Source organism: Chinchilla lanigera, unplaced genomic scaffold, assembly GCF_000276665.1.
Source record: "Chinchilla lanigera isolate Chin_1 unplaced genomic scaffold, ChiLan1.0 scaffold00062, whole genome shotgun sequence".
NCBI classification, from domain to species: Eukaryota; Metazoa; Chordata; class Mammalia; order Rodentia; family Chinchillidae; genus Chinchilla; species Chinchilla lanigera.
This window is the reverse complement of record NW_004955463.1, coordinates 6,623,038-6,634,782: the sequence shown is the minus strand read 5'-3', so window position 1 is coordinate 6,634,782 and position 11,745 is coordinate 6,623,038. Positions and strand designations below refer to the sequence as shown.

The following is an 11,745-nucleotide window of genomic DNA, read 5'->3' as shown; positions in this document are numbered from 1 at the left end:
TGTCTATATCTGTTTTCATGAGAAGCCACTTTGAAGATATCAATATGTAATACAACCACCATTGTTAATTCCCTACCACTTTGTTTGTAACTCTGTGCTGTCTGTATTGTGCTTGTGATATGTTGTAAAATGTTGTATGTCTGTTAATGTTTCCCTCCTTTTATCTTTAAAATAAAAAAAAAAAATGATATATACTACAAATATATGCAATAAATTATGACAGCTTCTATAGGGGGAGATGTGCATACCAAAGGACACCTGGGCATGAATTGGGGTACATTATTATAAAGGATACAACAGCCAACTTCAAACACATTATTGGTGCCAATGATCATGGGTTTGGGTTCTGGATCTTCAGTGTCAGGGGTGATATTGTCTGGGTGACTATAAAAAGAAGAGACAAATCATCAAAAAGCCAGCAACACCAAAAAAGCAATTTTCCTTCCTCTCATTTTAGAATTTGTTAAATCTGTCAATTTTACCTGCTTAAAATATGTAACTAAGTCGGTTATCGCTTGACCCAAGGGAATCATTTCCCCTCTGTGTTGAAGAAATTCAGCCTAACTACTAACATGTAAGCAAGTCAGAAGTGTGCTGAAGGATAGCCTCCACACAGCCTTCTCCAGGACAAGGCAGAAAAAGATGCTGGCTACACTTTTATTTTCAACCTGTTAAACTGGAGTCAAAATCACGCCTACGTTGAACAATTTCCATCCTAAATAATCATTTGAGATTGTGAAAAGTAAACAGCAATTCACATAAAATAATTATTTTATGGCACTTGATAGTTAGTTGAAATATGTGGAAGATAAAATGTTGTATTCTCAAAGGAGGAAACTGCTGTAGATGGTGTTTTATCTCTGACAGTTGAGTTACTGCAGAATATTGCCGAGGTAGACTGACTTGTGCTCAAGGTGCCAAATGTATTTTAGTATACATGCTGCTGAAGGGAGCACATGTCAAATGGATTTGAAAGAGGAACTGCTTAATATAGTAAGGAACTCCCAAATTCTAAGTAAGCCTTCAGACAAATTAGTCTTTTTATCACAGTCAAATATTTTCCCAAGGTCTTTATACAAATTCCATACATTGCTGCTATAAATTAGGTGTAAGTTTGAACTTCTTGCCAAAATTTTATCTAGAAAGATTTATTAATGTTTATGAAAATTTCATGGATATTATGATCTAGTTCACTAAAATTTTATACATGTTCTGATAAGTTGTTATTATTGTTATTGCAGATTGAATTCAGCTTTTTTGTACTGAACTACATCCCCGCCCTTTAAAATTATTTACTTTGAGATAAGGTCTCACTAAATTGCAAAGTAGCCTGGGCTGGGCTTGAACTTGTGATCCTCTTGCCTCAGCCTCCCAGAGTGCTGGGATTATAGGCATGTGCCACTATGCCTGGGTTCTTTTTATCATTAAAGCTTAAAAGCTGTCTCTAGGACCTCAGATTTTTCAACTATAATTCTTGATGGTACCTATGCAAAATGTGTAAAAATGGAGTTAAATTCAAATGTCGGGCCATGAGTAATAACATTTCAACCAGAACCAAGAAATTCAACTACAAAGACTCTTCTTGTGTTCAGCATCTGGAGACTGCAGGTGCTCAGGAAATGTCTGCTGAAGGGAGGACTAAGAAGGTGACACATAAGGCAAAGGTTACCAGACCCCAGGAGGAGTCTAGTCAGCCACCAAAGAGCTCTACCTCAGACAATTCATTTCTGCTATCGGTTTTTGGGTTCCTCATTTACTTACGTTGAAAAGCATCCTTAATGATTTCTTAGTTCTAAAGTAATAGGCCTTCCAAATGTCAGTTGCAAAGGTTTTTTACAGACAACTGAAAGTAATGAGAAACGTTACCTGTGGTGCTCACTTAGGGTGTCTATGTAAGAGTCTTACTCACGAATTTATGATCAGGGCCTGCTCTTCTATTAGGTTACCTTCGCCAATCACTATTGGCCCAGCTTCTGCAATAATTCGTGCTTTAGGGTGGATCACTGTCCTGGGTCCTGTTAAGAAGTTTGAGAAGAAATTATCAGTAGAGGCTATGCTTCCAGCAGGAGACTGCGCGGTAACTAAGAGTGGGTAAGACTGCTGGGAGGAATGTTTCCTAAGTATGTGCCCAGCACTCATACGGGCGGGACTTTACTGATACTCTCTCCTTAGACACTATCATCCGTTGTTGAGCTAAGGTGAGTGAAATGGCCCAGGATTTGAGCCAGACATTTGCAGCTCAGCCTCCCTCTCAAAGATCACTGATCTCAGCAGTGAATCTCGGATGATAACAGCAGTCCTGCAGGGTTGTGTAAGGGTAGACATGAGATGATGCTGAAAGCAGAGAAAGTGGCACACAGCTGGCTATAAAAATGTATCCCCTTCCCTTGTCTCAGGAGGGTAAAGTTCTCTGCTACAATGTGGTGCTTTCTTATCTTTTTTAAAAGTGGTACTAGGGACTGAACCCAGGGCCTTCACGCTAAGACAGCCCGAGCCCTTTTTTTACATTTTATTTTGAAATAGGGTCTCACTAAGTTACTAAATCTCCCATGCTGGGCTTGAATTTATGATTCTCCTGCCTCAACCTCTCAGGAGTGTTGAGATTATAGACGTGGGCCATGCTCAGCTGATTTATCTTTTTATTACTACATGATAAAGAAATGAGTGAACAAAAGTCAGAAAATATGGGTTATAAGCTTAGCTTTGTTGCTCTGTCACGATCCCTAATATAAGCATTTTTCTTAGGAGGAGGCAGAAGTTCTGTCATCTGGTCTAGGATATGATTTTGACTAATTAAAGTGGCAAAGGTGAAAAGGAGACAGCAGAAGGAGACAAAAGTAGGTAATGAGGTCCTCAGACTCCGGTGCAGGAAGAACCAGGGCAACATGTCCAAGCAGAAACCTAAGAAAGCAAGGAGGCCTGATGAACTCCAGGCTGAGCAGGGTGGTGGAGGCCCTGCCCTGCCTTACCAGGGCTGAGACTCTGGAATGCTAGCACAGGCCTCCCCCCAGCCCCTTATCTCCCACAGGCCTCCAGTTTTGGTGATAATGATACTGCTGAGGAGAAAACACATCCTTTTAGCCCGTCTCTAACACCTGGCCTATTCACTCCCAAACATCACACTCTTTTCTATTGATAAACAAGTAGACAGGAAGTAACTGATTCTGAAAGTAAGAGAGGTGGACAGAAGAGTTAGTAGGGTGGGAAAGGGATTAGGAAGGTAACATCATCCATAAAATTGAAATTCAGTTGTATGAATTGTTAATTTATTCAAAAATCATTACGTGTTTTTGACAGGTGAGATACAGCTGCACTCTTATGTAATCGGGAAACAAAACAACAAAATCCATTTGTTATTCTTTGTCCCTTTGAGTTTGTTCTTAAAAAAGTATTTACTCACAAGCATAGTAAAATAAGTATGTTTCTGTCGTCCAGTGCAGCTCACTCTTTTCCTGACAACAAAGGGAGTGTGATACGGTGGGGCCTAAAACAGGGTGCTCAGGCCACAGCTGCCTGGTCCAAAGCAGCCTGAGAAGGGCCTGACACTTCCATTACCTCTGGCTCCCCGAATCTTCAGCTGCTGAAATAAAATTTCACAGGCAAATGTTGCTATTTAGGGTAGAAGATAGGATCTCTTCCATGCCTGGGGAACTTTTCAAGGTGACCACAGTGTAAATGTGAGTACCCTGCTTTCTTTCAAAATAAGTGAATACTCTTCCCCATATATGTGCATATACTGTATATACAGATACATCTACACAGACACAAATGCATACATATATTTATTTATAAAATAACACATGATCACTATTAAAAATTCAAACAAAGGAAAGTAAAAACTGAAAGATTCTGCCACGACAACCCTATTCCTTAGAGGTAACTTATACAAGCCAGGTGTGGTTGTGTATGCCTACAATTCCAGCACTCAGGAGACTGACGCAAGAGGATTGCCTGAGTTTGAAGCCACCTGTGCCTACAGAGTGATACCCTCTCAAAAACAAAAAGCAAAATAAAACATAGAAGAAACTATTCTTGAAAGTTTGGGGTACACTATTCCAGACTAAATACTACTATACAGTTAAGATCTGTAATTATCACTATATATAAACACTATCTCATTTAAAAAGTTTATAAATAATTAACCTAGAGAAAAAGTATGTATTACCAGCAAATACTTCTTTAAAACCAAGGAATGATACATATTCTACAGTTGCGTTTTTAAAAATAGTCATTTCTCCATGTACTCATATCTACGTAGATATTCTTTTTAATGGCTGTAAATAATCCCACATTGTATTAATATGTCACAATTCACTTAACTGATTCCTTAATAATGCGCATTTAGATGTTCACAACATTCCGTAGGAGAATTGCTAAACAATGCTGACACGAACACTGTATTCCTTTGAAGTGAGAAATTTCTAAGTCTTCCAGATACAAGAGCCAGTTGTAGTTTGCACAATACTAGATTTATATCTTACTTCAAGATGTTCCATAACACAGGGCATACAATCTATTTTAGGTTCTTTGTAATTAAAGTCCCACCCAGCAACCCACTCTTGCTAGGGAGTCTCACTTCTGGCCTCTAACACTTAAAAACTATCTATTTCCAAAAAAAAAAAAAAAAAAAAAAAAAAAAAACAAAAAAAAAAACTATCTATTTCCTCTCTTGAAGCCCTGTTTTCTCTCTATAAAAGGATGAGATTTTCAGCAACCTATCTTACTGGGTTGAAATGTGGGTTATATGAACTAATGTTTGAAAGGGAGACATAGGCTCTGACCCATAGTTCTTAAAAATGAGACATTCATCACTATTTGCCCCTAAGCACTACCAAGTAACTTTTTCAAAATACGCAAAACAACTAGTTAGGTTTGTGAAAGAGAAGAAAAGGGTCTCCTTTGCCCTCTACTTGGGTACCAGGGTAACACAGTAATGCCGCTTTTAACCAAGGGTCGGATTCCATACGGTATTATAGAATGGTAAAAAGAGGAACAAGTGTTTTCCATAACCAGTTTTAAAGATCTTAGATAAGAAGAGGAGATCAGTATGGTGTGGACAGCAGGCACATGCTCTGCCACTGCTAGATAAGTAGCAAAAGGCACTCAATATTCTGCTGGTCCTCAAGCTGTAGCTTTTGACAAACAAGATCTAGCAAAAGGTACCTAAAAATGGATTGATAAAATTAAGGTACTAGTAGGACCTATGTGTTTCCTTAAAAGTTCCTCCACAGTGTACTTTTGAAAATAATTAATAGTTTTGCTTTTTCTCTCAAAAAATTACATCATGTTCACTATATTAAAAGCCCAAGTAAATCAGCACAAATTTTAAAAATTAAAAGAATACAAAGTCCCATAAGATGTCTTATGTAAGCTAAGCATGGTGGTACATGCCTGTAATGCCGGCACTCTGGGAGGCTGATACAGGAGCACTGCAAGTTAGAGCAGAGCCTGGCAACTCACTTACTTTACAGAATCCTGTCCCAAAATAAAAAGTGGAGGTTGGGGAGGTAGCTCAGTGTGAGGTCTTGGGTTTACTCTCCATTACAAAAAAGAAAGAAGAAAAAAGAAAAGAGAAAGAAAAATGTCTTATATATTATTTTAAAATAATGCCTTAAATCCAGGGATGTAGCTTACTGGTAGAGCACTTGCATGCATGGGGCCAAATTCAATCCACAGTACTGCAGAAATAAATAAATAAAATTAAAAATAGGAAAGCATGAGCTATTTTAACCTGGCACTTTATTATTGTTATTTTTTTATCATTATTAAGTTATTTAATAAGTAACTGGAAAATGGGTTATAAATCTGAGGGCCTCGCCCTTGATGCAAAACAGGCTCAGTTTGAGGCTCGCGCTTTAGACACCACTGCCACCTGCTGGCAGCTGTGCCGAGCTACAGGCCCTGGTGCTTTGGGGTTGAACACTATGGGAACTATGAAATTAGGGCTGCGAGGTGGCAGCAAATGTCACACGCAGTAATAAACTGAACATTTTCCTGAGCCTCTTGCAGGTCTTTCTGGCACAGGCTGGCAGGTGAGCACAAGTGTACGTCGAGATATGTGCCTCTTAGGATTTGGGTTTGGATTCTGACTTCCGCAGAGGCTCGGGTAGCTCCGCTGTGCACGGCTTCAAGCTGGAGGTCAGGCCGGCAGCAGAGCCCAGAAATGCAAGCAGTAACTGCGCATGGTGATGCGGGCACAGTTCGCCCCAGGCTCCTCGGCATGCCAGGAGCACTTTTATCTAGCACAGGTCTGAACTGAAACCAAGGTAAAGGGTCTTAAGGTTAAAATGCTTTAAAAATAAAAATCTGTCACCATGGAAAGTTTCTTCCTTTAAGCCTATTGTGAACCTTCTTGGAGCTCTTTTTGGCAGGGCAGCTTGTGTATTTTTTTATTGAATGTGCTGAAACCCTATTTGACTTATCCCCTTGTTTGGATAAATGTGTCTAGAGTTGGAATGGCCCGAACTGACTGATGAATTATTTTTCTAAATGGTTGGCTGGGCTTGAGGTAGTGCGGCCAGAAAGACATTCCTTGCATCACATTTCCATTTCCCTCATTTGGTAAAGGACATTTTTCCTGTCTACCTTTGCCACAGAAAGCAATCTTTGTGTATATTCTCATAAGTCAATAAATGATTCAAAAAGGTCTCAAGCTTTCTCTTGAGAATTAAACAATTCCCTTGACCACCTGCACGAGACATTTATAAGGCAATGATGTCTCATGTCAAAGCCACTGTTCTGCCTTATTGAAAAAGACTATACAGTGAAAGGAGGGCTTTGGGTCTGTGCTAAAACTCTGCTGAGGAGAATGAACAAAGTGGGACAAAGCACTTCCAGTGCAGTTTTCCACCGGGCAGAGCTCAGCCTTCACATTATGCTGTCCCAACCCACTGCTGGCTAACACGAGCAGCCCGCCTGTCCCTCACCTGCTAATGGGCTATAAACTGTGTGAGGAGGTGCCTTTCTAAAATGATAACGCATGGCCCAAGAATCAAGGCAGCCCAATCAAACAAGCTTGAGACTATGAAGCCTTATTGCCAAGAGGGGGTCAGGCTCCAACAGAGCTTTGTGTTAGAGCGCTCCTGGATAAGCACTGTACTTCCAAGCTTCTGACTAGTGTCTCTCTGACAAACTAAATCTATGCCATTCTAGGAAAGGTGAGTAGGTTTCAAGTTCCATTGACCTGAAATACAGCAAAGGAAAAAATTACTTTCTTCCTGAAATACTGTACAATGGAATAATTTGTAAAACTATAAATGACTAGAAGATAGAAAGTTACACAAAACATCCTCAAAAATAAGGCTGGGGATGTGTGTAGCTCAGTGGTAGAGCACTTGCCTGGTATGTGTCAAGCCCCAGGCTCAATCCCCAGTACTACAAGGGAAAAAAACAGACATGCTGGAAAATCCATTAAACCCCATTTGAACTGACAGCTACTTAACTCAGAAAAGAGGGTTTGAGTACTCAAATCTCTAGCTCTACAGAACTACAGAAAAAAGACTTAATTATTTTGGTAACCTAAGAAAAAACAAAAACAATAAAATCTCCAACAAAAAATAAGATGGTGGGGAAAGTTGTGATCAGATAACTTATCTTCAGTCTTTGCTTTGATTTAACTTTATATCTCCCAGGAGGTTATCAGTCTGATGTATTATTTCAGAAAAATAACTTAATAGCAGCCAAAAGATTAGAGATAATTTATACTAAACATAACAATGACAGAAGTGATTATCTAAATATCAATTCTGGAAAATCCCCACATTTATATATAAAATTAAAAATAAGAAACATGAAGCTTGAGTATGGAATAAAAGATAAGAAACATGCACAACACAAGTGAGATAAGAACTGTGGAAGACATAACACGAGTTAACTATATCATTCTTCTGTACTTTAACCTTGATTTTTAAAATTCATTTGTTTCTGAAGGATATGAGCAAATTTTCTTGTTTTAAAAATTTGGGCCAGGTATGCTGGCGCATGCCTGTGATCCCAGCACTCGGGAGGCTGAGGCAGGAGGATCGTTGCGAGTTTGGGACTAGCCTGGGCTACAAAGTGAGCTCAAGGCCAGCCTGAACTGCATAGCGAGACCCTGTCTCAAAAAGACAAAAAAAAAAAAAAAAAATTGGAGGGCCAGGGATATAGCTCAGCAGCACAGTGCCTGCCTGGCAAGGGCAAGGTTGTGAGTTCAATTCTCAGTACCAAGAAAAAAAAAAAAAAGCAGTTGGCCATGGTGGCACACACCTGTAATCCCAGCACTCAGGAGGCTGGGACAGGAGGACTGCCATAAATTTGAGCCAATCTGGGTTACATAGTGAGTTTAAGGCCAGTCTGAACGATATAGCAAGACCCTGTCTCAAAAAAGGGTCAAAAATAAATACACCATGGGTTGGAGATGTAGCTCAATGGTGAAGGACATGACAAGGCCCCAGGTTCGAGTGCCAACATCACAAAACAGAACAATATCTGTGTGTAAATACAAGCAAAAAAATTAACTCAAACCCATTCTGTGATAAACTCTGAATCAGTATAGATTTTCTTTAAAAATTTATCAGCTGGAAACATTCACACATGCCTGTAATCTCAGCACTCTGGGAACTGAGGTGGGCACATCAAAAGTTTGAACCCAGGTCTACTCAGTGATTTAGTGAGATCCTGTCTAAAAATTAAAAAAAAATTTTTTTTTAAAAAGGCGTGTGGGATGTAGTTCAGTGTGAATTACAATTTCATGTAGTACCCATCACTGAAAATCTGGGTTGAAATGCCATTTTATCTGAGGTTAAAAAAAAAAAGTGTTTAAATTTTTTAAATTATTACAGTAAAAGATACATTGCCATTAATCCCCCTCAAAATATTCCCTCTTGCTTTGAACACACTGATCCCATCATTTCTGCCCCTTTCTGGAGCAGTTGTGGAAGAGTAGTTCTGGAAGTGATCTTTTGTGTTTTTATAAACTGTGGTCAACAATTCAGTGAATTCTGATGTGAACTGAAAGGCGGGCTTGTAAAACTTTACAGTGTGTTCTCATTCACCTTAGTCACCAGGTCGGGCCCGTGTGCTTTCTGGCTCTCCCCCAAAGTCAAAATGACCGTGAAACACAAACATTTTGAATCAGGACATTGATGCAGCCACAACTGTGCAACTAAAGACACTCATAAAACAAAACTTCCAGAATGGCTTCCGAATGTGATGATGGGATAAGTGTGTCTGAAGACAGAGTATCTTGAGGGAATTAATGCTAATGTGTCTTTTATTATCACACATTTTTAAAAATTTAAGTATTTACTGTATTTTCCCATCATACCATGTATGTTAACCATTAGAATTGTGTACTGTAAGCTAGTGATCAAATACCAAGCGGAAAGTAGATTTAAAAACTGTATTTCCTTACACAATTTCAATATTCAGGGGAGGAAGGAAGATAATAGGGATAAAGAAAGGGGTGGATTAGCTAGGGTGGTACATGCCTATAATCCCAGCTAATTAGGAGGGTAAGGTGAGGGGATTACAAAATTGAGGCCAGTTTAGGCAATTTAGTGAGATCTTGTCTCAAAATAAAATAAAAAGGGCTGGGGATGTAACCAAGTGGTACAATACTTGACTAGCATGTATAAGCATGGGTTCAATCACCAGAAATACAAAGGAAAACAAAGGCAATGGGGGACACTGAAAGCTAAGTAGGTACTGCATAATTAGTTTTCTTTTCTTTTTCCTTCTTCTGGTGGTAGAGGGATCAAATCCACAGCCTCTTATGTGCTACCATAGCTAGGCAAGTGCTCTGCTACCGAGCTGTACCCCAAGCCCTTACTTTCCTTCTAATTATAGAGTACCCTGGTGCCATAGTGAGGCTAGTCCTCAAAGGATGATGAAAGTCATAAAAATAATGTAGTAAAATGATGTGTAAAAATAATGTAGGAGAGTATTTTGATAAATGTGTGGTCCTCATGATTTCTCAAAATGTTTTCAAGAGGTTTAAGTAACACTAAAGACAAAAAATTAACATAGCTGTGAAAAAAAAGGGGCCATTTACTACATTTTTAAATTGTGTCAGTTTAAAATAAATAAATCTGTCAAAAAAATTCTTTTTCCATGTTACTGGCCATTGAACACAAGGCATCACACCAGACTATATCCCTGGACATTTAAAAATTTTTTTCTTTTGAGAAAGGGTCTCCCTAAGCCATTCAGGCTGGCTTTAAAATTGTGACTCTCATGCCTCAGTCTCCTGAACAGCTGGGAACTACAGGGACATGCCACCTTGCATGGCCAACCTTGCAAATTCTTAACAAAGTTCCATACATTGTCATAATCTTCACTGGATTTATAAGACATGCCTACATTGATTGGAAGCTTAGGTTTAATACAAAGAAAACAGCACTGTATCATTTATTTTTCCTTTTTTTTTTTCCGGTACTGGGAATCGAACTCACAACCTTGCGCTTGCCAGGCAGGTGCTGTGCCGCTAAGCTAAATCCCCAGCCCCTGTATCACTTGTAAGATACCACATTTTTTCCTGCTAAAGAAACAATGTAAAGGATTAAGGTATATTTTCTCTCTGAAAGTGTAACGATTCACTGAAAGCTCTATCCTGGTAGCCTGGGGTGACATGCAGCTGTTGAGAAGGATGAGCTCACACCAATGAAGCTGTAAGGGTACACATCCAGGAAAGGCACAGATAAAAGAATGGGGCAGTAAAATGTGAGTTTGGAGAACTTAGCCAGGTTACTGTCCCATGCAGAACTGTTCATCTGATCTAAATGTTGGATATGACCTCTAGCAAGGCTATGGTGTAATATTCAACAGTGTCAATAGCTAACACTTCAAGAGAGTTTACTACTTATAATTTTCACATTCTCTTGCAATAAACCTAGCAGGTAGATACTATTTTGCATGTGACAGAAACTGTTAGGTGCCATTCAGTATCCATTTTATTTTTCCTTGTAATAGAACCCTGCTTGAATTTATTAGGGGCAGCAATGTGGACAGCTACTACTTCCTTTGCAGTTCCTTGTCATAGGACCAAGTCCAAGCCATGAGACACACAGAGAAGGGTTGTGTGAACTTTCAGGAAAGGTACTTAGAAGGACCTGACTCAGTTGGACACATGTCCTTTTGCTCACACTCTCCCCCTCTTCTCATTCAAGAAGACTCTTGGTACACAAGCATCACTTCCTGTCTCATGCTGGACAATCAACAGGCCATCCCTGAAGTCCTTTCTAAACTTTTTATGTGCAAGAATAAACCTCTGCATTTTCAAGTCACTACCACATGCAGCTGAACCCAATCCTGAAGCACACAATCACACAGCTGGGGAAAGTGAAGGTCAGAGCGGTTGAGTACCACATCCGAGGTAACCTAGCAGGTAAGGAGTAAAGGAGCAAGGTAATCCAGGGCTGTGGATTCCATAGTCCACACTCATCATGAACACTCAGTGGAACGCAAGCTCCACAAAGCCCGGCCCTTTGTCTGTTGTGTCCCTAGTGTCAACAGTGCTTGGCGTATCATAGGTACTTGTGCATACATAACAGCCCTTTCTCAAACACCTGAATGTTTTTGTTACACTGTCTCATTAGCATTTCAGACAGAAATTTAAACAGCCTTTGTTTTAGAAAGACTTTACACTTAACAGGAGGAAATACATTGTTTTGTCAATAAAATCAGAGCATCAGTGAAACAGACATGAAGACAATAGTTAAGCACTAACTTACAGTGTAAAGCACTAGATTGTATCTTTTTTTTTTTTTT

At 39.4% G+C, this 11,745-nt stretch overlaps 1 protein-coding gene across 2 annotated transcripts in view; it reads right to left on the bottom strand.

Annotated features, from left to right (window-relative positions):
- Window positions 1–11,745, bottom strand: part of Dctn6 (dynactin 6) — a gene marked incomplete in the record, with an annotated part of 33,839 nt that overhangs the window by 11,180 nt on the left and 10,914 nt on the right. Inside the window, 2 exon segments of one of the 2 annotated variants that reach the window (XM_013521561.1) lie at window positions 296–384; window positions 1,910–2,015. In XM_013521561.1, coding sequence (XP_013377015.1) covers window positions 296–384; window positions 1,910–2,015 — 195 coding nt within the window. 2 annotated transcript variants of the gene reach the window in all.